The sequence below is a fragment of the Sinocyclocheilus rhinocerous genome, unplaced genomic scaffold (assembly GCF_001515625.1).
Source record: "Sinocyclocheilus rhinocerous isolate Xijiao unplaced genomic scaffold, SAMN03320098_v1.1 scaffold21, whole genome shotgun sequence".
In the NCBI taxonomy this organism is placed as follows: domain Eukaryota; kingdom Metazoa; phylum Chordata; class Actinopteri; order Cypriniformes; family Cyprinidae; genus Sinocyclocheilus; species Sinocyclocheilus rhinocerous.
The window spans coordinates 911634-937716 of NW_015641422.1; the positions used below are offsets into that span (position 1 = coordinate 911634).

The 26083-nt window shown below is 35.9% G+C and overlaps 2 protein-coding genes across 3 annotated transcripts in view; one reads left to right on the top strand and one right to left on the bottom strand.

The window, feature by feature from the left end:
• Positions 1-19736, bottom strand: part of LOC107754802 (helicase SKI2W-like) — a 24862-nt gene extending 5126 nt beyond the window's left edge. Inside the window, exons 1-26 of the mRNA XM_016571390.1 lie at positions 19678-19736; positions 19305-19426; positions 19106-19227; positions 18468-18585; positions 17246-17360; positions 17095-17169; positions 16950-17003; positions 16063-16220; positions 15799-15969; positions 15542-15687; positions 13839-13985; positions 13659-13743; positions 13467-13573; positions 13231-13377; positions 11973-12072; positions 11637-11849; positions 9928-10038; positions 9692-9803; positions 7751-7869; positions 4664-4795; positions 4348-4485; positions 3298-3402; positions 2214-2349; positions 1925-2051; positions 1638-1848; positions 503-613 (exon numbers count right to left, since the gene is read on the bottom strand). Of these exons, the coding sequence (XP_016426876.1) occupies positions 503-613; positions 1638-1848; positions 1925-2051; positions 2214-2349; positions 3298-3402; positions 4348-4485; positions 4664-4795; positions 7751-7869; positions 9692-9803; positions 9928-10038; positions 11637-11849; positions 11973-12072; positions 13231-13377; positions 13467-13573; positions 13659-13743; positions 13839-13985; positions 15542-15687; positions 15799-15969; positions 16063-16220; positions 16950-17003; positions 17095-17169; positions 17246-17360; positions 18468-18585; positions 19106-19227; positions 19305-19426; positions 19678-19690 (3195 nt within the window). The 5' untranslated portion in view covers positions 19691-19736. The remainder of the gene's footprint in view (positions 1-502; positions 614-1637; positions 1849-1924; positions 2052-2213; positions 2350-3297; positions 3403-4347; positions 4486-4663; positions 4796-7750; positions 7870-9691; positions 9804-9927; positions 10039-11636; positions 11850-11972; positions 12073-13230; positions 13378-13466; positions 13574-13658; positions 13744-13838; positions 13986-15541; positions 15688-15798; positions 15970-16062; positions 16221-16949; positions 17004-17094; positions 17170-17245; positions 17361-18467; positions 18586-19105; positions 19228-19304; positions 19427-19677) is intronic.
• Positions 19737-19915: 179 nt separating this feature from the next.
• Positions 19916-24061, top strand: LOC107754803 (negative elongation factor E-like). 2 transcript variants are annotated; one of them, XM_016571392.1, is made up of 11 exons: positions 19916-19987; positions 20163-20252; positions 20631-20700; positions 20790-20935; positions 21030-21104; positions 21512-21549; positions 21654-21907; positions 22089-22233; positions 22526-22580; positions 23568-23670; positions 23776-24061. In XM_016571392.1, exons 2-11 carry the CDS (start codon positions 20178-20180, stop codon positions 23844-23846), a joined length of 1032 nt encoding a protein of 343 aa, XP_016426878.1. In that variant the 5' UTR covers positions 19916-19987; positions 20163-20177; the 3' UTR covers positions 23847-24061. The 2 variants fall into 2 exon arrangements, with proteins under 2 accessions (XP_016426878.1, XP_016426877.1); XM_016571391.1 differs by having other exon boundaries at positions 19919-19992; positions 20168-20252.
• The last annotated feature ends 2022 nt before the right edge of the window (positions 24062-26083 follow it).

A 26083-nucleotide genomic window follows, 5' to 3' on the forward strand; every position in this document is an offset into this window, starting at 1 on the left:
TGTGTGTGTGTGTGAGAGAGTGAGTGTTTATGTGTGTGTGAGAGTGAGTGTTTGTGTGTGTGTGTGTACTGGTTTATATATCCTGGTGGGGACTTAAACCTGACTACACACAGACTCATGGGGACTCGTGTCACGGTGGGGACCTAAATTGTGGTCCCCACGGGTACAAAAGCTTATAAATCATACAGAATGAAGTTTTTTGAAAATCTAAAAATGCACAAAGTTTCCTGTGAGGGGTAGGTTTAGGGGTAGGGTTGGTGTAGGGCAATAGAATATACGGTCTGTACAGTAGAACAACCATTACGCCTATGGAGAGTCCCCACAAGGATAGCAAACCAGACGTGAGTGTATGTGTGTGTGTGTGTGTGTGTGTGTGTCTGCATGTTTATATACAAAACTCTTGTTGTTATTCTTGACTGTGTATCAAAAAACATATTACTGTGCTACTGAAACATATCCATTTATAACGTGGACATGCAGCAGAATGAGTAGATGGACTGACCTTGATTCTCTGATGGTACTCAGGCAGCAGTGTCAATGACTGATCTGACACCAGGAACAGAAGCTTGTCAAGCTCTTCCTGTACACTCATCCTCTCCTGCACACGCGCAAACTGAGCAAGATATTCACACAGAGAGAGAACATGAAAATGACAGTGAAAGAGAGCGAGTTTATCACTCTACTCCATCAGCGCACTGCAGAAGGTGAAGGCTGGAAGTGATTACTGAGAGCTAATGAGACACATCCTTATTCCTCCCTGCCACTGTCACACTCAATAAATCAGAGTCTGTGCACTTGGGAGAGTTACTGTGCCAAATTACTAAATATGGATGAGAAAATACAGCCGAGGATAGATTAGAAATGAATTTTTTTCCTTTTGCCTGCACAGTGGATTTGGACATGACCTAAAACAGAAGGGAAACACTACCAATAAAAAGTTCGGGTTCGGAAAGATTTTTTGTTTTTGAAAGAAGTGTCTAACTTACTCTATACTAGTAATATTGTGAAATATTATTACAATTTAAATTAGCTGTTTTCTATTTGACAGGGTTTCTGCAGGCTTTATGGAGACAAATTTAACACTTTTTAGAACCAAGTAAAAACTTTAAGGAATAAATTGAATAGAACACAATACATCAATATGGTCTGTAAATGTAAATGTCAACAACTTCCAACAGATCCAGAGAAAAAAGAAAATGTCTAAAGATTCTTAAATCAAAATACATTTACTTGAAAATCAAAATGACATAAAATAAGAAGTCTTGTTTTATGATAAATTGATCAAAATGAAGTGAGTGTGATGATTACAACAAGAACAAATATCTGCCAAAAGGCTCAGAAAAATCAATTTAACTCAAAGGGAAAACATGTTGAAAACAGTTTGCTGCTTAAATTTTTTTTTTATTTTTAAATGTTATTAATTTTTTAGGTTTGTTTAATTTTTTGATGAATAGAATTTTCAAACGAACAGCATTTATCTGAAATATAAATCTTTTGTAACATGTCACTTTTGATCCATTTAATTCACCCTTGCTGAATAAAAGTATTCATTTCTTTAAAAAAAAAAAACAATCTTACTGACCCTAAACTTTTGAGCGGTAATGTATGAATGTGACACATGAGAATAATAATCAGACCTGTTCAGTGAAGGTGGGCGAGTGGATGCAGTGGAAGTCTTTCAGACAGCCCTGTAACACTCGGTGCCTCATCACTCCCTCCACCACATCCACACCCTTCAGGTGCAGGTCATTCACAGGGTCAAGGGTCGTAATGCCATTTGGACTGGCCTCAGCCAATCGCAGGAGCTCCTGAGTTGCTGTAGAAATAGCCTGACCCGGTGGATCAAGTCTAGGAAGGGAAGTTTAATTATTATCAGTACCACAGTTCAACAAATGCAAAACAATCGAGATGACTACATGCACACCTGAAGCGTGGCTGCTGTCTTTTATTGTAGTTGTCGATGATTCTCTCTGGAATGACCTTGAGGGTTTTGGTTGTGATTGCAGAGATGTCCTGCAACTTCAGTTTCTGCACCGTATGACTGCAGGGTCCTACACACACACAGTCACACTGTAAATGACACTTTAACAACAAAAGAAGCTGTAGAAGTAGGTGTGACGTTCATGACGTCGGTGATTTACTGTGTGGGTGTGGGCAGGTAAGATTTGGGGGTGGATGTGATGCTGTGTGTGTGTGAGTACGTGTCTGCTCACCCTCTGGAATAAACAGTGAAGTGCTGTAGATGGGATGGAAGGCTTTATTAGACTGATCATCACCCGCCGCCTCCTCATTACCCTTCTCACAGATAATGAGAGCGGTGAACGTGCGATTTACTGCATCGTTGGACACCTGTGGGAGGAGAGAGAGAGGAAAACTTTCTACTTAAGTTGTCCTCTGGGAAATACACTACTGTTCAAAAGTTTGGGGTTTTTAAAATAAATTAAATGCATTAAATTGAACAAAAGTGACAGTACAGACAGTTACAGAATATTTCTATTTCAAATAAATTATGTTCTTTTGAATTTTATATTTATCCTTAAACTTGAATCTATCCTTCAAAAAATGCATCATGGTTTCCACAAAAATATGAAGCAGCCCAACTGTTTTCAACATTGATAATAATCAGAAATGTTTCTTGAGCAGCAAATCCGCATATTAGAATCATGTGACACTGAAGACTAGAGTAATGATGCTGAAAATTCAGCTTTGCATGATGGGAATAAATTACATTTTAAAATATATTCAAATAGAAATCAGCTCTTTTAAGTTGTAATAATATTTCACAATAGTACTGTTTTTAATCATATATAGTAAATGCAGCCTTGTTGAACATAAGAGACTTCTTACAAAAACATTAGAAATAACAAACTTTTGAAAACTTTAGTGAAAATAATAAAAAACATAATACTCCTAATTATATTTCAGGTTGTCTGCTATACACTCAAATTAGAAGAAAACATCCTTGAAATACAGCCACAGAAATATGACTTTAAATAAAAAACTATCCAGTGACGCAGTTAAGGCTAACTGTGTGATGAACCATTAAGGAATACAAAAATAACTTACATTCAAATAAAACTATAAACACAAATAAGTAAAACAGCTAATGCACATTTCAAAACTATTAATAATATTGTAATAGCATCTGCAAAAGTAATAATAATTAAGTGGTGGTGCATCTTACCCCACTTTCCCCAACTGAATATGTGACAGTGTCAATGGTCATTGCTGCAGATGTGCTTATGGTTAGAGGAGGAGAAGATGACAGTAAAACATGTTCATTATTCAATCACACACCTGTAGAATGACTCCTAGCGCGTTGTGATGCTGGCTGTTGTTCACTATTACCACCCTCCCCACAGACAGAGCTTTGAGTCCATTCACTGACTCCAGCACAGCTCGCTGCCACACACACACACACACACACACACACACACACAGTGACATCATTATTATAAAATATAATGCAATTTATATATGTACATATTTTTTTAATGTTATATAAATAATAATATACTAAAATAATAAAAATCAAAAATATGGTATATATAAACTAGCTAAATGTTATCATAATGACAATGTCGTTTAATTAAATTAATTAATTAATTATTTTTAATAACATATTTAATTTCTTTTTCTTTTTATATTTTTTTTGTTTATTATATTTGTATACTTTGTATATTCCATTTTTTGTTGTATGTTTTTTTTTTATTAGATTTAGTGAATTTTTAAGATGTCTATGTAGCTTTTTATCAATTTTATTTCAGTTTTAGTTATTTTAGTACATAAAAATTAAACAAAATGAAAATGAGAAATGTTGTCTAAGTTTTTATTTATTTATTTTATTTCAGTTAACGTTTTTGTTTTTTTGAAGTAATCATTTTTTTTTATGGTTTTAGTTTTTGTTCAGTAACCCGGAATAAAATTTAAATCAAGATCATTCTTTTTTTTTTAAATTCAGTTCTGTCATTTAATCTGAAATCAAATGTCCAAGGTTTTTCTCAGCTGGTTTGTAACTGAATATAATTGCTTAAATGCTGTGAATCGAGTGTACAGCTCTGTGATAGTGCTCACTGTGCTCATATAAATGTGTGTGTGTGTGGTTACACTTTATTTTAAGGTGTCTTTGTTACAGTGTAATTATACATTTAAGTACTGAGTCATATTAATTAAATACATGTACTTACTATATGGTTAGGTTTAGGATTAGGGTTTGGTTTAGGGTTATTTGCATGTAATTAAGCATAATTAATTGTTATTATATTGGTAAGTACATGTAACATGTGTAACAAGGACACCTTAAAATAAAGTGTTACCGTGTGTGTGTGTGTGTGTGTGTGTGTATACCTGCAGGGTCTCTGTGGTGATCAACAGCTCTGTGATGGTGTGGTAATATGACAGTATATCAGATAACTGCCCCTCCGTGTCCAGCGGAGGGAGAGAGGAGAGTGTGTTTCTCAGTTCACTTATTCTCTTCTCGTGAGCCTGAGCAACACAAAGGCACAAATGACTTGGCTAACCGAAAGGGTTTCATAACATTTCATCACATATTTCATATTTCCGCCTTTGGTAAGATTGAATTACCGAGGCAGTTACTGGGGCATGCAAACCCCACAGACATTTCAGCATCACCCAGGGGCTGCTGGGAAATGAGGCCGTTTACCTGCGTGTCCCTGTGGTTCTCAGAAAAGCTCCTCCTCATCATGTCGGTGACCCTCAGTGCCTCCACACGCAGCAGATTGAGGATCATGGTGTAGGTCAGTCTGAACTGAGACTGCAGCACAGTCGGCTTCCCCTGACACAGAGAAAAACACCACACATAAACACCATCTCTCTGTGCTCTTGCATATTTAACTCAATTTCATTTAAATGTGACATCATGAAAATCTGACTTTTTCCATGTTTAAGTGCTATAATCAGGTCCCTGGTGCATCTACCAACCCAGAAAATGTGAAAAAGAACAACCTAGTAACTTTGTTTTAGTAAGCCTTTCTCTGCAAGCTTGTGAAAAAAACGAGCCGCTCAGATTTCGCTCCCCCTGTGACGTAGAAAGGGGATCTTATTATAATATTACCACCCCTTAATCTGCACGTTTCCACCCACGGCGGCACCATTGTGTTTTCGCAAGTGACAACGGTGTACCAGCTCTAATGCCATGGCGAAAGTTTGAGCAAAACATGCTAACTGTTCTGTCTTTGGCTGCACAGACGAGCACAGAACACTATTTAGAGTCCCAGCCTCAGAGGAGACAACAGAGCAGTGGATTTATTGATTTATTTACTGTATATTCTGCTGCTGCCACACAGATCTAATATAAACATGTGATTTCTTTCCAGCTGTTTACCTTCACAGACATAACCGACTGTTTTTGTAACTCATGTGTTTTTAACATAAACTTGCATGTATTTGACAGTTTAAGCGCAATAAGACATGAAAGAGAACTTAGTTTAGTACTCACATGCCGTGTGACAGCCGCTTTCTGTGTGCGTGCTTCGGATGTGTGCGCTCAGAAAACCGTATATGAGAAGTTTAAACTAATATGGCTTTAAAAATGATAATCAAAACCAAACAGATGTTTTTTTAGCAGAGTATCTGAGGTATGAGCTGTAAAGGCACAGCCCCATTCTGGAAAAGGGGGTGGGGAGCAGCAGCTCATTTGCATAGAGACATACACAGAAACAGCGTGTTTTTGTTTCCAAAATAGGCATTTTCAAAATGACAGAATTAATTATCTGTGGGGTATTTTGAGCTGAAACTTCATAGACACATTCTGGGGACACCTGAGACTTATATTACATCTTGTAAAAAGGGGCATAATAGGTCTCCTTTAAATCACCCATCATTGATTCATTTATTGATTGCCAATATTTAAACTAAGACTATGGCGTACAGACAATAACAAATTGGCTTCAAACCATGAAAATAATAGCATGAGGACACAATGTAAGGATGTGTGTATCATGATACTCTTTGTGCTCATCCAGGGTAATCAGAGTGGGGAAATGGAGTTGACATACAGCGGAGATCCAATCACACAGCAGCCCTTGACAACACACTGTGCGTTATATTACAGCATCAGCTGCTGTTGCCATGACGTCCATGACATGGAGCTGATCAGCAAACAGATTACTGGCCCATTTGAGAAAAAACGCATCCCGCATGGACTGGGTCAAACTCATCAGCAGCTCAAATGGATGGGGAAAATCAAATGTTTCATGCTCGTTGTCTTTTTTTTCAAAACAGTATGGAAATTACTCGTAAAACTAACTATATCAATACATTTTCTGAGGATCTGCCTGTGGAAAACCCACCACCATGATGCTAGGGGTTGTGGGAGATTGCCAGAATATTGCTATGCATTTGCAAACATGTCAGAGTATCTTAAACGTCACTGAGGTGGTTTCTGACTGATCCAATTCAAAAGAGCCCAGGTCTCTATATAACAGATATTCCGGCCTATGAAAATGAATTGTTGCCTCTTCAGTGTAAGTCTACGGGATTTATTTGCCCAAATTATTATCTTCCAAAAGAAAAATGAAGCTTAAGAAATTAAGCTAAAAACTAATAACTAAAACTATTAAAAAGCATTTTTGCTGAAATAAAACATAAATATTAGATGCAATACTTAAAAACATCAGCTAACTGAAATAAGTTGAAGTACTAAAATTAAAAAAAAAAAAATATGTAGAAATATTTGATAACACTTTACTTAATGCTTTACTTAAAGTAAAATGCATCATAAAAGTATTCATACTGTATGTTGTAATGCATTATATCTTTCTATAAATAATTGTAACCAAAGTTAAAATGCATTATAATTTCTGGAGATTTGTCTGATGTGTTTTAATGCGTTATACTTTCTAAAGTTGTAACAATGAATAGATAAGTATTATTTACGACTGTGGTTACAATCATTCAGTGCATTGTAAGGTGTATTACAAGGCATAATTATTGCATTAAAACTACTTTCATAATGCATTATATATAAAGGCTTTAAGTAAAGTGTTAATATTTTATATTATATATAGTATATCAAACATAGTATATTACATATATATATATATATATATATATATATATTTAAAAAGCATTAAAATGTCAAAAGTACATCATAAAAACTTAAAAACGAAAAAATTGAAATGAAAAATTAAGGGTAATTAAAAATATTAATATTAATAGTATAAAATAACACTGGTTCACTAACACTAATAACACTCAAAATCAGCCCTCACAACTGTGGATACTGGTATGTGCAATGTGAAGAGCAAAATGACAACAGCACTAGTGAATGCTGGTGAGTTTCGTGCTGGAATGGCAGTGCATGCGGTCCGGGAATCAGGGACGTGATGTGAAACACTGAGAGGTTAAAACAGCTCCAGCACGCTGGACGCTCGAATGAAGAGGAGCCCATTCACCCGCACTCCATCCACAAGAGGAGGACAGAGGTGCACTCACACGCTCATGACTCGAAAAAAAGACCAGCAGCGTTTGTATTTGGCTCCAGATTAAACAATCAGGTAGTGATTTACAAAGAGGAGATAGGATCTCTCTTCAGATCATAGTAAAGCCTGGATTAGGAGGAGAGTGCTACAGTAATGGTCGTGAAAATGGAGGACTTCACTAATCATGTCCAATTTAGGCTTCTAGTTTTTATTTTTTTTTACATGTTTCTGGGTTTTAGAGAATCATCAGCAGTGAGGCGTCAGGCCTGAACCCTTAGGTGAGAGATTTAGGTGTTTAACACACTGACCAGCATCATGGCGTGGAGGTTTCCCATATCATGAACTCCAGCCTTACAGAGGATGATAACGGTCCCTGTAGCATCCAAACCTCTTCTGCCAGCACGGCCCGCCATCTGTATGTACTCACCTACACACACACACACACAGTTTAGTACTGTGATACTCTCGATCAACATCAGACTAAACCAAAACAATTCTACACATTTACATATATTAAACAACAACATTGAGCTTTTTTTTTTACCATTTGAGGCCATCAAGATTTTTTGGCATTGTGACACTACTTTCATGACAATTATTCAGGGGAAAAAAATCTGTGAATTTTATCTGAGATTAAAATAATCATAAATGTAGTACCACAAATATTACCATGATAGTATCATTTAAAAGTTTCGATTTAAATTAATTAAAAGTGCCAGTAAATACATTTCTAATGTTAAAAAATAAATGCTGTTATTTTCAACAGAATGCACAAAAATATTAAGCAGCACAACTGTTTTTAACATTGAGAATAATAAGAAATGCTTCTTGAGCAAATAAAAATTTTAAATTATATTTTAAAATACATTAAAATAGAAAACATCTGTAAGAATATTTCACAATATTACTGTTCTTACTGTATATTTGATCAAATTTTAAAACATTAAGAAATGCTACATTTTTGAATGGTAGTATATACTTAGAATTATCTTTCACAGTTAATATATCTTTTTTTAATTACAGTATTTTTTTTTTTTACATTACAGTAGGTTACTGAGGGAGTTTAATTGTGTTTAATTGTCATAAAAATCACTTGAAAAATGTTCCTAAAATGGGTATCTTTTTTTTTTTTTTTTCACTGAAGTAAAATTTTCATTTTATAATTGTCTTAAAAATTTAAAATAAAAATTTATCATTTTTCTTTGTTTTGATTTTGGGGGTGAAACATGACCCAGACACGCTTTTGATATGTATCGTCACATTTACCCAAATGTTTTATGAATATATATTTTGTGTACTTTTGGCAACATGCAAAATGCTTTCAACGCAATGGCTTAAACAGGGCCATCTCAAACGTGTGCTGCATCTTTAAAAGCGGCCAGCTATACTCTCTCCCTCTTCCCTTTTACATACACACTATTATTAGATGAAAAATAGACTGAAGCAAACTCAAGCATCTCTCTCACACATGCACACATCAAAGGCCTCCAGCTGTCTGACTGCAGTCCAGTCACATGTGCACAAACATCTGCACTACTCCAGCATAATTAATCTGCTCATTCATTAGAGACAGCTAATTCATCAAACACCTGGCCATCAGCAGCATCTGTCTGCCTGTAGCGCCTCCGCCAACAAGTATCTGACAGCTTCTTATAATGTCTATTGTTATGATAATACAAATCAATTATCATTTTAAATGAGAATACCTGCAACAGGCGTGCTTAAAGGGGTCCTATTATGCTTTTTCACTTTTTCAACTTTAGTTAGTCTGTAATGTTGCTGTTTGAGCATAAAAAAGATCTGCAAAGTTACAAAGTTCAAAGTCCACTTCAAAAGGAGATATTTTATTTAACAGAAATCGCTTTTCAACAACTACAACGAACGACTCGTTTGGACTACAACGCACATTTTCCGGGATTTGTGATATCACAAAGATCGACGAATGGGACGAGACCTGGTTGAGCTGCACTAGAGAAGGCAACGAGTGTTATCACTATGTCAGAGACACGGTAGCTTTCCCAAGGCAGACAAACTTAGAGTGGTTACAATCATCCGGGTTTAAATCGCACTCAAATTGATTTGATTTACACCGCAATATTTACACTGAAGCTCGCAGGCGTCTATGGTAAGGGGTGTGACATTTCCCGACCAGGCGCCGAGTGCTGCCAATCACAACACACACTGGCCCAGCTAACCAATCACAACACACACTGACCCAATGTAAGACAGCAAAGGAGCTGTGTTTTTACCGGGCAGCAGGTTTCTGAAGCCTGTGCCGTCGTGTTTGCGGATGCTGTCGAACACAACGGTTCTGGCAGGCATGTTCACACCCATGGCAAACGTCTCTGTAGCAAACAGCACCTGAAAGAGGGAAAGACTGTACGACATCAACTTTTTTTTTTTTTGTCTTTAATCAAATATAGCTATAAATTCAGCTTTTCTCAATTCATATATAGCTTGTACAAAACAAGTCCATAAAACAAACCTTCACTAAACCTCTGGAGAAGAGCATCTCAATAATCTCCTTCAGGATTGGCAGGATGCCGCTGTGGTGAACACCAATCCCTCTCTTCAGCAAATCACGCATCAACAGGATCTGTGGCGAAAAAACAACGCTGATAAACACCATAACTCTATTAAAAGGTGAACATTGACCAGGCTAATTAATCAACAAATATACTGCAATTCTGTACCTAATGCAACCAATTTGTTTTTAAATTCATTACAAATTTTGTAAAAGGATAATGCATATCTTTGGTTTTCAAATATGTTTTTTTTTTTATATATATTTTAAAATACATTTTAAAATATACTCAAATAGAAAACAGCTTTAATATTTCACATTATAAAACAGATAGTTCCGGTCCTTGATTCTGATTGGTTGAGCCACGTTCGAAGCTGTTGTAAATTACTCTACAAACATACACCTTTGTTTACTTTGTGTGTTGCTCGGCAACCACTTTGTTGCAACCACAACTGATTCTGAGGAACAACATTGTTTGGTGGAAGAATAATGTTTTTATTAATATCATTACACTTTATTTGCTGTTTTATTTTGTGAAACCTAACTACGTATATGGAATAACCGTTTTATAAAAGCAATAAGCCCCATGAAGCCGTTGTTTACAGTGAATTTATAACAGCTAACAACAGTCGTGCCTAACAACGCCCCTTAGCTGTTATAAATTCACTGTAAACCACGGCTTCACGGGGCTTATTGCTTTAATATTACAGATTTAACTGTATTTTTGGTCATATGGTCACAGCCTTGGTGAGTATAATAGAATTCCGGTAACTTTACTTTGCTTAATTTTACTTAAAGCCGTTATGTATAATGCATTATAAAGGTATTCATAATGTACTCTGCAATGCTTTATATCTTTTCATAAGCAATTGTAACCAAAGTTTAAATGCATTATAATATTTGCAAATTCATTGTTACATCTGATATTGGTCGTTTTCATGTGTTTTTATGCATTATACTTTTTAAAGATGCAACTATGAATAGATAAGTGCTATAATGTATAATAGCATTCATAGGATCATAAGATGCATTACAAGGCATAATTAATGCATTAAAATACTTTTATAATGCATTAAATATAAAGGCTTTAAGTAAAGTGTTACCAGTCTTATTTCAAAACATAAAAAAATGTATTGACCCCAAACCTTTGAACAGCAGTGTATACTTAGAATTGTCTTTAAAAATTAAATAATGCATTTTCTTTTATTGCATTACAGTAGTAAATAATTATTTTTTTTACATTACAGTAGGTTACTGAGAGTTTAACTGTCATTAACCTACTGTCATGTAAAAAAACAAAACACTATTTACTATTATAATGCAAAAACAATTTATTATTTCACTTTGAAAGACAACTCGAAGTATACACTACTATTTAGTACACACTAAATAACTTAGGACAGTTGAACAGAGCAAAACATCTTAAAGTCCTAAAAACGGCCTTCAAGTAATATATATATATATATATATATATTATTATTATTTTTTTTTTACTTTTTCACGTATTTTTCAGCATTTCTGCTTGTTATCATTAAAGTGAGTTTGCGATCTGTAATTTTGCATTATGTATAATTTATCAGCATTATATTGGATACAAGCCACCTTGTTTTCCAGATATCAGAATCAGCCAATGAAAAAGCTGTTGGACACTGGACCCAAGTCTCATGTACCTGCGGTAACTGCCGATCGCCTCCTCTCAGCCTGGTCAGGCTCTTCTGCAGGAAGGAGTGGATCTCGCTCTTCTCTATGGAGCTGGTGAGGTCCAGAGAGGTCAAGGAGCGGGCATTTTCATCACAGCGTGTCCGAGAGAAGGTGAACGCCACCACTGGAGTCTGCTGCCTCTGAGACAGATAGTTCAGCAGCGTCTGCCACACGGCTCGATCCTTGTGGAGCACAACGAGGATGAAGAAAACACTGTGGTAAAAACACTGTGGTTGTTAGAAATAAAGACCTGTTATGTTAGATAACCTGTTTAAAGGGAAATGACGAGAGGTTCAGACACTGACCTGACTGGCTGTTGTGTTGTGCTGCGATACGTTCTTTGTGCCGAAAGACTGTGCGTGTTTACTAGTGCGTTCCTTCTTGGCCTCTACTGTGGCGTAGTAGCTGGAAAACAAAACATTTGTTTCAATTTGAAAGCCTTTAGAAGTTGTAAAACTTCTTCTGAAGTCCATTTACAATGTTAGTCGAAATATGTTAATCAAAGTCTTTTTTGTGTGTATGTAAATGTAATTTTATACACCATTTTCAATCCTTTTCTGGCCCTTATTTACTAAATAAATATTAGTGCTGTCAAACGATTAATCGCGATTAATCGCATCCAAAATAAAAGTTTTTGTTTACATTATATATTTATGTGTACTGTGTATATTTATTATGTATATATAAATACACACACATACAGCATATATTTTGAAAATATTTACACATTTATATATTCATATTCTCATATTTTATATTATATATAAATATATTTAATTTATAAACGTAACATTTTTCTTAAATATATAAATGCATGTGTTTGTATTTATATATACATAATAAATATACACAGTATACACATATTGTTATGTAAACAAAAACTTTTATTTTGAATGCGATTAATCGCGATTAATCGTTTGACAGCACTAATAAATACATTTGAATTGAAATGCTATCTTAAAATTTTATCTCTAGCTAAAAAAATAGTCAAACAAGACGAACATTGCAATCACATTATAATATTAATTGATTTATTATTATTAATCCGCATTCCAAATTTATTTTCTCTATTTTACATTTTCTTTCATTTAAATAAATGCTGTTACTTTGAGCTTTCTATTCATCAAAGAATTGTAAAAAATAAATAAATAAATAACATATCACAGTTTTCCAAAAATATGAAGCAGCACAACTGTTTTCAACATAGATAATAATCAGAAATGTTTCTTGAGCAGCAGATCAGCATATTAGAATGATTTCTGAAGGATCATGTGACACTGAAAACTGAAGTTATGATGCTGAAAGTTCAGCTTTACATCACAGGAATAAATTACTTTTTAAAACATATTCTTATAGAAAACACTTATTTTAAATTGTATTAATATTTCACAATATAAAATTTTTATTATATTTTTGATCAAATAAATGCAGCCTAGTTGAGCATAGTTATTAAAAAAATTATTTGAAAACAGTAGAGTACACTGACCTCTAAACATCTTGAATAAATCTGAAATGCATTCTTGTTTTAAAAAAAAAACACCAACTATCTGTGACTTAACGCACCCTTTAGTAAGGAAGTTTCCCGTGGAGTCCAGCAACAGGAAGAGCTCTTTCTGAGTCTTGGTGCTGTTGCCGGTATACAGATAGTGCTCTAGAGGAACAGGCCTTTTAATTGTGCTGATCACATAGATGGACCACTTCTTGATACGCCTGAGGACACAGAAAGCACAGTAAAACCCTATGAGAATCTACATAGAGCAGGATAAAATCTGGTTTCATGGCTTTGATAATACACACACCCGATCCATTCACTGAACTCCACTGCGTTTGGCACTGTGGCACTCAGCAGGATGATGCTAACATGCTCCGGCAACATGATGAGCACTTCCTCCCACACCACTCCCCTCTGACAAACAACAACATCACATGAGATCTGGATGCAGCAAAGAGAAAAGCGTATCTGAACTAGATTTTTGAACTGAAATCATCACCTCTGCATCATTGATATAGTGAACCTCATCAAAAATGACCCATTCCAGATCTCGAATGACCTCGGACCCGTTATAGAGCATAGATCTGTTAGGAGGAAGACATACTGATTAACAAAGATTGTAAAAAAAAAAAGATGAATTATGAGTAACTGACATGAAGGCCTGCTGTTAGCTAATCACCTCAAGATCTCCGTGGTCATGATGAGACACGAGGATTCAGGGCTCAGCTGGACATCTCCAGTCAAAAGTCCCACGTCACCGAACGTGGTCTTGAAGTCTCTGAACTTCTGATTGGACAAGGCCTTGATGGGGGATGTGTAAATGGTCCTGTCAGGAGGAACAGTGATATTAGTGAGAGCCATTCTTCTTATGTCTCAGTAAGGAAAGATAAGTTGACTTATTTAGCACATTTCACATACAATGGGAATTCAAAGTGCTTTACATTTAGCTTAACATTTATGCTTTTAACACAGTTTAAAAAAGATCACCAAAATTGCAATTACATTTTTTTAAATACGTAATATTAAAAGATTTTATTAAAGCAATAAGCCCCGTGAAGATGTGGTTTACAGTGAATTTATAACAGCTAAGGGGCGTTGTTAGACACGACTGTTGTTAGCTGTTATAAATTCACTGTAAACCATGGCTTCACGGGGCTTATTGCTTTTATAAAACGGTTATTCCATATACGTAGTTAGGTTTCACAAAATAAAACAGAGCAAATAAAGTGTAACGATATTAATAAAAAAAATTTCTTCCGCCAAACAATGTAGTTCCTCTGAAATGGTTGTGGTTCCAACAAAGTGCTTGCCGAGCAACAGACAAACGTAAACAAAGGTGTATATTTGTAGAGTAATGTACAACAGCTTCGAACGCGGCTCAGCCAATCAGAATCAAGGACCGGAACTATCCATTTTATAATTATTATTTTAATCAGCAAGCATGCATTTTATTTATTTATTTTTTTAAGTGACAATAAAGCAGTGTTATTTTTGTATCACTGATAATCTATTATATTTTTTGTTGATATTTTGAATTTGATTTTCTGATTTTATACTTTCTATTTTCACTTTTATTTTAATTAAAGTTTTAGGAATTTTGCTGTTTTCTTATTTAAAATGTTTTCATATTGTTTTTATTGATTTGTATTATTAGCTTGAGTTTATTTAGTAATTTTAATACTTCAAATTATCCTAAAGTTAAACTATGAGAAATGTTGCCTCGGTAACTAGCTGAAATAAAATAAGTAAAAAAATAAATCATTTTTACATTTTGCTTTACTTTGGTTAACTTTTTTGTATGGTTTTAGTTTTAGTTTAACTATAATAAACCTGCAGTAAAGACATGTATAACGTTACAAAATATTTCTATTTTAAATAAATGTTGTTCTTTTGAACTTTCTGTTTCATCAGACTCCTGAAAAACATGTTTACAGTATATTAAGCAGCACAATTTACATTTACATTTAGTCATTTAGCAGATTAACAATTTAAAATAAACAATTAACAATTTCAGTATTGATAATAATAATAAATGTTTCTTGAGCATATTAGAATGATTTCTGAAAGATCATGTGACACTGAAGACTGGAGTAATGATGCTGAAAATTCAGCTTTGCATCACAGGAATAAATTTATTTGAACATGTAATCAAATAGAAATGAGCTCTTTTTAATTGTAATAATATTTCACAATTTTACTGTAATAATAATATTTCATAATATTATATTACAATATTTACTCTATTTCTGATCAAATAAATGCTGCCTTGGTGAACATAAGAGACCAATAAGATCCCAATCTTTTGAACGGTAGTGTATTAAAAAGAAAAGAAAAAATAACTGAAATGATGCAATCAGTTGACACTGGGTCTCACATACACACCTGGTCATGTGTTTCTGGGAAAGTGCGATTGCGTATTCAGCCACCACGGTCTTGCCAGCTGAGGTGTGAGCCGCGACAAAGACAGAGTCATGAGCTTCGAGCCGGAGAATAGCCTGCTTCTGAAACACGTCCAGCTCGAAGGGATACTGAGCGAAGAGAGAGAGAAAAAACAACCCAAACTCACCCCAAAACCACGTGCATAACAGCAGCTTTGCACTTAAACATTGCAAAACGCTGAACATATAGTGAGTTCTGACCTTGAAGGCTGGATCAGGGATACGCTTGTAGAAGTCGTCACAGGGTGAGCTGATGTCCACAGGAACGGCCCATTTTTTAAGGTCTCCCTTGTCTTCTTGCTGCGGGTTCTTCTTTTGCTCACTCAGATGTACTGTGTTCGCTGAAGGCTGAGAAGGAGAGTTGCCTGAATCCTGAGGAGTACATGTGGTTAAGAAAAACGACCAAACAAACACAAATGTTGGGCAAATAAACAAATGAGAACGCTTTCTAAAAGTTATCCACACTTTAATTCCCAGCTCCTCCAGGCTGTTAGTTCTGGGCAGTTTAACAGTCTCCTCTTTTCGTGAGACTCCCTCTTTCTCCTCTGGCAGAGCGTCAATGATCTCATCAAAGGTCGACAAGAGGGACAGCAGGTTCACCTCACTCTTCGTGGCTTTGGCTTCTAAAGTCCATTCAAAAACGATAATCCTGTCATCATTTACTCATCCTCATTTCGCTCCAAACTTGTATGACTTTCTTTCTACAGCAAAAGAACTCATTTAGAAAGTGTTTTTTGTCAATGGTCACCAACATTCTTTAAAATATCTTGTGTTCTGCTGAAGAAAGTAAGTCATACATGTTTGGAAGGACACGAGGGTGAGTAAATTATGACAGATTGTTTCTTTTTGGATGATAATGCACAACTTAAAGTGGGATGATGACGTGATATACAGTCAAACCAAAATGTATTCAGACACAAGAGCTCAGAGTTAAACTATGTCAGAAGAAATTCATCTTGATAATGTCAGATAACTTGGATAGGAATGTATGTAATGGATTACAATCAACCAAAAATTATTCAGCTGTTAAATTTAAGTACACAATTAGATAATACCAATTTAGGTCAACCAGTTACCAAGCAATGCTTCATATTGTTCAGTCTGTGGTGTAAAAAGGTCGCATTAGCAATTAAAGAAAAAACACTTAAGCATGGTCAGGTCAAAGTGTCTGAATATTTTTTGATCCCAAATTTTACTGGTAGTCCACTCTATGAAGTTCACTTTATTTTGCTATCCTCACTTACATTTATGAACTATAGTGTCCTGCACCCACTAGTAAAAAAATATCGCAAATTATATCTGAATCATTTTTGGTTTGACTGCACATGCAGAGAGCAATAACGAAACCCGACCTTTGTCACTGAAGTCCACACCAGCCTTCAGCCCAGGAGGAACCGTCAACAAATCTAAGGCAAGAAACAAACAATCACGGTTTCTTTTTCTCTCTCACACACTCACAAAGTATCGTTCACTGACAGAACAAAACAGACCACCAACCTTTCTCAAAGTCAATGTCTTCTTCCCGCTCGGACTTTTTCTTAATCTGTTCTAACGTCAGTTCTTCCATTCCAGCTGTACGAGGACAGCAGAGTTTAAAAACGGGATCATTTTGAAACACAGTTATGAGAAATGTATCTAAATACTGAACCTGGCAGGAATGGATAGTTTGTGTTACTCCCTCTCAGGCTCTCTGATGGGGGTCCAGGCTGTCTTTGCAATGAGAGAGAATTTTTGGCAGACAATCCTGTGTCTTCTAATAACACCTGATGTAAGAAAAAACAATGTTATATTCGTTATAAAAATGACATTATATTTTAAAGAACATTTACTGTGGTTTCCTTGTCCACATTAAAAATTAAAAAAGTAACTTAAAGGGGTCCTATTATGCTCTTTTACAAAGTCTTGATTAGCGATTTAAACCCAGTTGATTGTAACCACTCTAAGTTCGTCTGCCTTGGGAAAGCTAGCGTGTCTCCGACATAGTGATAACACTCGTTGCCTTCTCTAGTGCAGCTCAACCAGGTCTCGTCCCATTCGTCGATATTTGTGATATCACAAATCCCGGAAAATATGCGTTGCAGTCCAAACGAGTCGTTCGTTGTAGTTTTTGAAAAGCGATTTCTGTTAAATAAAATATCTCCTTTTGAAGTGGACTTTGAGCTTTGTAACTTTGCAGATCTTTTTATGCTCAAACAGCAACATTACAGACTAACTAAAGTTGAAAAAGTGAAAAAGCATAATATTACCCCTTTAATTTAAAGATGAAGAGCATATTTAGGCAAAACTATTGGCAGCAACTGAACTGCAAAGTAATGATTGTTTCCAAACAGATTTCCATTGGCTGGGCAAACAGATAGTCTGACTCAAACTGACACCATTGGTCCAGCTGGAAGATGACATATTGGGACGTTCAAATAAAACAAAGCAATATTGTTATGAATCACAGTTTCTACATTCTTCCGGAAATCAACCTATTGTGTTTATTAATGTTTTAAATTAGCTTTTATTTTCAGTCTTCATTTTAATTTTAGTTTAGGTTTTTGTAATTAGTTTGCATTTAAATATTTATATTCAATTTATTTTTATTTCCGTTTCAGTAATTAATTGTAATACTTTAACTATTTCAACTACCTATTTTAATTAGTTGCCAAAGCAACATTTTTCGTTTTTTCAAGTTTTTATATTTTATATTGCATCTAATATTTATATTTTCATTCCAATTTCATTTTGATTAACAAAAAACTATTTTTAATAGTTTTAGTTTTAGGTAACAATAACAATACTGAATCTATCTTTGATGATTAAAATGGAATAAGAAAACAAACTTTAAGATCGACAAACAGAACGCAGTAAATGTTTTCCAGCGTTACCTCAGTGAAATCCAGCAGCATACCGGTGGTGGGATCTCTGACCACAGACAGACCGGAGTGCAGTGGAGACAGTGAGCAGTGCAGGAGAGAGTCCACCTCTTTGTCTCGCGTACTTATCCTACAGGACATAGTTGTAATAGACAAAACTAAGTAAAGATAGATATAATATACAGTGGGTACGGAAAGTATTCAGACCCCCTTAAATTTTTCACTCTTTGTTATATTGCAGCCATTTGCTAAAATCATTTAAGTTAATTTTTTTTCCTCATTAATGTACACACAGCACCCCATATTGACAGAAAAACACAGAATTGTTGACATCTTTGCAGATTTATTAAAAAAGAAAAACTGAAAAATGCTCAGTATTTAGTAGAAGCACCCATTTGATCTAATACAGCCATGAGTCTTTTTGGAAAAGATGCAACAAGTTTTTCACACCTGGAATTGGGGATCCTCTGCCATTCCTCCTTGCAAATCCTCTCCAGTTCTGTCAGGTTGGACGGTAAACGTTGGTGGACAGCCATTTTTAGGTCTCTCCAGAGATGCTCAATTGGGTTAAGGGGGTCTGAATACTTTCCGTACCCACTGTATATATTGCAAAGACAAGCACTATGTTCTGCATGCGTCTCATTTCATACTGAAGGAACTTGTGGAAGGAATCATCTACATCGTGTACCGGAAGCCAAGCAGGGTCTCGGAGAAAACGCTTTTCTACCTCTGTTTTTAGATCCAGACAAGTAGGAGGGAGGCCATGGGGAAGCTGAATAACACAGAATATAATGTATTAGTTTACACAAAGGAATACCATTATTATTTTAGTACTATTAAATGACTAACCGTGCTGTGTGGAGGCAGGGGTCTGTTTTTGGGCAGTGGGTGTGTGATGAGCTCAAATCTCCCCGAGCAGCCCATCTCCAGCAGAGACAGGGGCAAATCATCAGGACCCACTGGGGGCAAATCTACACACAGAAGAAAACAGCAGTTCATCAGTACCACTGCAACTACAATGACTAAAATCTGGGGTGACACCAAAATACTCATAAAAGCCAGATTCATGACTGTCAGATGTAGTTTGGCAATGTAGTTGCTGAGCTGGCTGTCATATGAGCGAATTATGACACAGATCAGCTAAATCCTGAACTGGCGGCTCAGGTAAACACGCAGAATTACAAATCCCAAATAAAATAAACTACTATTATATTTCTCATACCTATTTTGTCCATGTCACTCTGCAGTTCTTCAGTATCATTAAAGTTTCATGCAGGAAGCTGCGCAGAACTAAAGGGCCGGAAGTCTTTTATTTATTTTTTTGTTTCGTTTAATACTTTACAGCATACTGTTATATTTGTGTGATCTAAAATAAATGTAGGTTTCTAATATAATTTAACAAATTATAAAATAAAAAAATAATTAAGGACAAACTATTTTGTTTGAGCTGGTTCCGCGGATGACAACATATGACGTCATATTTGTGCGCCGAGTGAGGAATTACTGCAGCCGCTTATTCTCATTTTCTGAATTGAAGGTAATTTAATATAAAGTCCTGTCTTTTATGCAGTTTTTTAAAAAGAAAAATTAAAGTTGTTAAAAGCCAGCTGTAACGGAAACGTCGATAACATGTTAATACGGTGATGCATTGATTGGAAAAGATGTAACGTAGGGCATCTGCTCAAACATTGCTGTTGTTTTTTTCCCTTGAGATCCACGAAAATGGCAATATTTCCCAGCTCACTGACAGAAGAGGAGGAAGCACTGCAGAAGAAATATGCTAAACTAAAGAAAAAGGTGAAAACTATAGTTACGGTTCTCATTAAATGCTTTCTAAGGCTACATTTTGTAACCGTTAAAAACACTATCGTAAAATCATCATTTAAAAAAGTAAAGTCTTATTAAAATGTATAAATCGTTTTATATGCTTTATACAATGCAGATAATAATAATAAACAGGAAAATAACGTTGTCTTAATGTTCCAAAATTCATCAATTATGAAACTGTAAAGCAGCTCATTCAGCTCAAGTCAGTTCAGTGTTGATTCAGTTATACATTATCTGTATTTTAAGCCCCAGCTGCCAAAGGTGAAAAAGACACATATGTGCATATATGTAATAAATAAACAATCCTTTTGACGTATAGTATTGTCTACGTTCACTTCCATCATGTAGAAAAAGGCCCTAATGGCTCTGAAGAAACAGAGCTCCACCAATCAGACGAGTCAGACAGGACTGAAGCGCAGTAAGTCAATTTATGGATTTCTAAACTTTTTAATACGTTTGCAAGAAATCTGTGATCTACGAATGATCTCTCTGAATGTCTCTGTTCAGCTTTGTCAGATCAGCCGGTGGTGGATACAGCGACTGCAACGGAGCAGGCCAAAATGCTGATCAAGTCTGGAGCGATCAGCGCCATCAAATCAGAGAACAAGAACTCAGGCTTCAAGCGCTCCAGAACACTTGAGGGTAAACTGAAAGTAAGAGATGTTTTTTCACCTCATTAATGGCAAGTCAACATAAATTTGATTGGTCTATTTTTCATACTAATTATGGATTTTCTTTGTGTCTCAGGATCCTGAGAAAGGTTCTGCCCCAGCATTCCTGCCATTTCAAAGGAGCATCTCTACAGATGAGGAGCCTCCTGATGTAATGCTGTTTTACACTGTAGAAATGATCCACTCAAGGCTGCATTTATTTGATATGTGCAGTCTGAATATTATTAGAATTTAAAATAACTGCTTTCTATTTGAATATATTTTGAAATGTAATTTATTCCTGTGATGCAAAGCTGAATTTTCAGCATCATTACTCCAGTCTTCAGTGTCACATGATCCTTCAGAAATCAGTATAATATGCTGATTTTGTTTCTGTAACACAATAACACATTTTTCACAATATTACTGTTTCTACTTTAATTTGCAGCCATTAAAAAAAAACTTTTGATCGGTTGTGTCAAAAGTGTGAATGTATGTTATATGTAAATAGGTCTGTTGAGCGTATTAAATATTGTCAGTAGACTTGACTTTACACCATGTTGTTTCTTCTTGCTGTAGTCTGCTAAACGAATCCACAGGAAATCCCTGTATGAGAGGTGAGACTGTCGGACTCAGTGTAAAAACAATAATAATCATAATCTTATACCTACATAGAAACAGTATTGCAGTCAAATTTAAAGCTGTTTTCTTTTTCCTATAGTTTTGTTCCTGGAGATCGATCTCGTGATGATGAGGGAGGAATGCCGAGTCGAGATTCAGAGCGCGATCGGGAAAGAGAGGTGGACTGGGAGAGAGATCGAGAAAGAGACAGAGAGAGGGACAAAGAGAGGGACCGTGAAAGAGGCAGGGAGAGCGAACGGGAACGTGAACGGGACAGGAGCCGGGACAGAGAAAGGGACAGAGACAGGGACAAAGAACGAGATCGAGACAGAGAGCGAGAAGGACCCTACAGACGTATGTGAATCTGTGCAAAAATAAATCACTTCCCATTTAGTCTTCATATTGTGTCTCTGCATTGTTTGTAAAGAGAATACTGAGAATATTTCATGCATTTGCCTTTTCTAATAGTTACTGATAATAAGTGTTGTTCTGTTGAAAATCTGAATGTTTAATAATCATCTCTAATGTTGTTCAGGGTCAGACTCGTATCCAGAGCGCAGAGGTGTGCGCAAAGGAAACACTGTGTATGTATACGGCACAGGTTTAGTGGAAGACAGTTTGCGCTCGGCCTTTGCACAGCATGGAAACATCATCGACCTTTCGATGGACTCACCACGCAAGTAAGATTGTTTTCTGATTCTTTTGGGCATTTAGAAAGGATTTTATGCTCAAGAAACCTTTCTCATTATTATCCATGTTGAAAACAGGTGTGCTGCTTCATATTTGATATATTCTTTTTCAAAATATACATCTTTTGTAACATCGTAAATGTCTTTACTGTCACTTTTGATCAATTTAATGCAGCCTTGCTAAATAAAAATGATCTTTAATCTTGGTTCCTTCTTTTGAACTGAGAAATGTCTGAGAAAACACAAAATATTTAACCCATTTTTGCCCTCTGTCTCTTACTAGTTGTGCCTTTGTCACCTTTGAGAAGATTGAATCAGCAGACCAGGCTGTGGCAGAGGTCAGTAGTCCATTTAAGGAGCCACTTTCCACACTTTTGTATTGTCATATTTTCATACTTTATACTTCCTCTCTGTACCTTTAAGAATTCCATATATAAATGACCTCAGTTCACTACACATGAAATTATGTCATTTGCATGTCTATCTATCTATCTATCTATATAAAATCATAAGTGATGACCAAGTACTAGTCGTGATCCATAATTGTTTTAGTAATCCATACTTGATTCTATATTTGTCTTATACAAGGCCATAGCAGCAGAATAATTTGTCTATCCAAACTGCGTCATTGCACAATATTAACTTGTACAATGAAAGGATTTATGCTAAAAATGAGAATAAAGTAAAACTTTTTTTTGCATTTTGCATTTACAAAGTACATCAATGTTATTTAAGTATTATTTAGATACCAATATTGTATTTATTAATATTTTATGTTTTCATTTTAGTTTAAGATTTAGAAATGTTATGTGCTTTTGTCATTTTAATTAGTTTTGTTTTTAATATTTTATTTCAGTTTTAGTAATTCTAGTACTTCACCTTGCGCTTATTTCAGTTTAAGTTTTTTTTAGTATTTGTTTTATTTTTTGTTATTTCAGCTACATTTCAGGTACCAAAAACTATTCTAGATAGTTCTGGTACATTAAAAGCCAACCACACAAGTGATCAGAGGACCCACCGACTACTTTTATGGACAGTCATGCAAGCTCTAGTGGTCATGTGTTAATGAGCTCATGGCTCTTGACATCAATACCATGTCGATTTCTGATGTTTTGCAGCTTTGCATCCATAAATAGTGTGTTGTGGACTGTAGAGTTTTTGTACTGTGTATATTCAAGCTTGTCTGCATTGCATGTTAACACTTCAGCATTACACATGCACAAGAAAAATCTGTTTTCTGTGATAGGACCCTGTGTCAGTATTTAAAAAATCTTTATTTATTTACTGTAAGAGAACCCTGTTTTTAAACTATTTCTGTCTCTCAGCTGAATGGCACTACTGTGGGTGACGTCAACATCAAAGTCAGCATTGCCAGGAAGCAGCCCATGCTTGATGCTGCCACAGGGAAATCTGTCTGGGCTTCTCTTGGTAAATAAAGACATTTCACAGGGGGAAAAAAACTGTCGCACACTTGACTAACCCATTTCTATTTCTGTCTTCTTTTGTTGCTCCTGCTTTTTTCGTCCTTCACAGCTGTGCAGAACAGTGCCAAGGGCTCGTACCGAGACAAACGGAGCCAGGTCGTCTACACTGAAGATTTTTGAAAACCGTTATTTAGCATATGTTAAACTTGTAAAAAGGTCCAGCAGTAGATTTTGTCGACATACAGCAGACACTTTGTTTTTCAAAGACGTGATAAAGTAAATCTGTTACTTTTCTGTCATTTAATTAGCAGCGTTTACTGCTCAGTGTTTCTGGACATTTAGCTCAGTCATGGATTATGACATTGTGTTCAATAAATTATCAATAAACTTTTCCATCATCATGCCTGTGTTGACTTGATAATATGGGCTAACTAAACAACCATCACCTCAATGAAACATCTATACAGTGCATCTTCAGAGATGGACAGACAGAAACTATAAGCCTGTTGAGTTTTTACCTGTGACATCAAGCAAATCTGAGCTTTGTGTATGAATAATAACTGATATACTACAGACCTCTGCTGTGTGGAACAAGCTTTCCCCCGCAACAATTCACAACATTAGATGGTATTGATGAAATGAGCTCTAGTTCAAACCTTCCAGTGCTCTTTTTGCCTAAAGGGAAACAGAATACTGAGAACACAAATACAGAGGCATGCACTGTTATATAAACTATCTGCATACTAAAGAGTAACATATCAGATTTAATTGGATTTTTTGAATTTTCTGTTATTTGTTCTCCCATGAGATATACAACATTACTCATGAATATGAATGAATATGGGATAAAATATCAAAACAAACATTGCACAACTGCAACACTCAATATTTCAGCATTAAGAAACTTCAGTTACAAGAGCCAATGGGTAAATAAATGCACTGTCTGATATGTGTCTTATATGGACAAGGTGCATAAGAATTAGTCTGACAAGTAATAATAGTGTAAAATACAAGCAAATAGTGATTTCAGGCTGACGTAGGAGATTTTGCTCTTTCCCAGTTGCTCATTCAAGTACGTAAAAGCTGTGACTACAAAAAGCTGCCTATGTGTCTCAGTGCAAGTCAGTGTTTAGATTAGGATTTGTGCAAAACTATACAGACAAATAGTGGAATACTTCATGGAAGGGTGGAAACCAAGCTTAACATGTTTAGTCTAGCTGATTATAAAGAATGCATAGGTGGATTCAGTAAAACAATAGGTAAGAAGAGTTGCCCGAAGGTTCTGGGTGGAAGAGAGGAGATACCCCAGTTGGTGAAAGATGAAGCAGATGAGCAAGAGGAGGAGAGTCTGAAAATATGATGAGATATGCGAATAAGGGGTAGGTCAGCAGTATTGAGGGGATCAGTGAGAATGCAAGAGCGGAGAAAAAGGAAGGAGCACAAGAGGGCGTTGTTTAGTTTGCAAGACATCTACTGGAAGAAAAAGGGAGTGGTGACCTATGGAGGGTGATGGCTTTATATCTAAGGAACAGGAATCCACTAACATCACTCATTTTCAAGTATTGAATTTTTAGGGGAAGATTTTCTTCTCGGTGATAGCAAGAAGAATGTCTGGTTAGGAGGTCTGGAGGTGGGTACTTAGACACAAGCTACCAGAAGGAAGTTGTCACAGGATTTTCTGGGTGTGTAGAACATGCATTGATGATATGGGTCAAGAAAGACCTCTTCTGGCTAGACTTGGCAAATGCCTATGGGTCAGTTTCACACCAGCCTGTTGGCTTTTCACTAGAGTTGTTTTATGTACTAGTTTAGAATGTATTAGGACCTTGGTCTTCAACCCTACTTCTGGGGACCCACTGTCCTGCAAAGTTTATTTCCAACCTGCTTCAGCTCACCTGGCCTGTGACTTTTCAAGTGATCCTGAAGACCCTGATATCTTTCATTGTGGAGGGGGAAAGAATCCAAGTGCTGGTAGAGCAGCCAACTCAAAGCTAAGAGAGACTAGAGAGCGGTGACTGAAGTAACTACGATGAAAGAAGAAGGGTATCTTGATTAGAGTGGTAAACCAGAAGCAGAAAGAATGTTGGAGGTTACATCTGACAAAGCTCTAAGGCGGGTGAACGTGTGGTAGGTGCCCCAGGCTAGGTTAAGATTTTTAATAAGATCTGGCTGACTGATTGCAAGATCGCCTTGGTGCAGGGATGGTGTAGATGGTGATATAATCAGGTTCTGCGTAAGTTGGCAGACATCCTTAAGATGTATATAAAGGCAAACAAAAGCCCCCCTGCCCCACAAAGGCAGTTCATAGAATTTGTGAAAATGGGAGGGCTTTGTCAAGTCTTGCCCAGAGGGAACCAAATCAAAAAGAATTGTTGAATAAAGTCACACAAAAAGTATTCTCGTAGCTCCATAAAAGT

Bases quoted from the DNA above. Each gene is read 5' to 3' on its own strand.
- LOC107754803 (XM_016571392.1), top strand. From the start codon at position 20,178: ATGGCAATATTTCCCAGCTCACTGACAGAAGAGGAGGAAGCACTGCAG. The intron at 20,936-21,029 runs GTAAGAGATGTT...TTTGTGTCTCAG, and splicing joins CACTTGAGGGTAAACTGAAA to GATCCTGAGAAAGGTTCTGC. The intron at 22,581-23,567 runs GTCAGTAGTCCA...TCTGTCTCTCAG, and splicing joins CAGACCAGGCTGTGGCAGAG to CTGAATGGCACTACTGTGGG.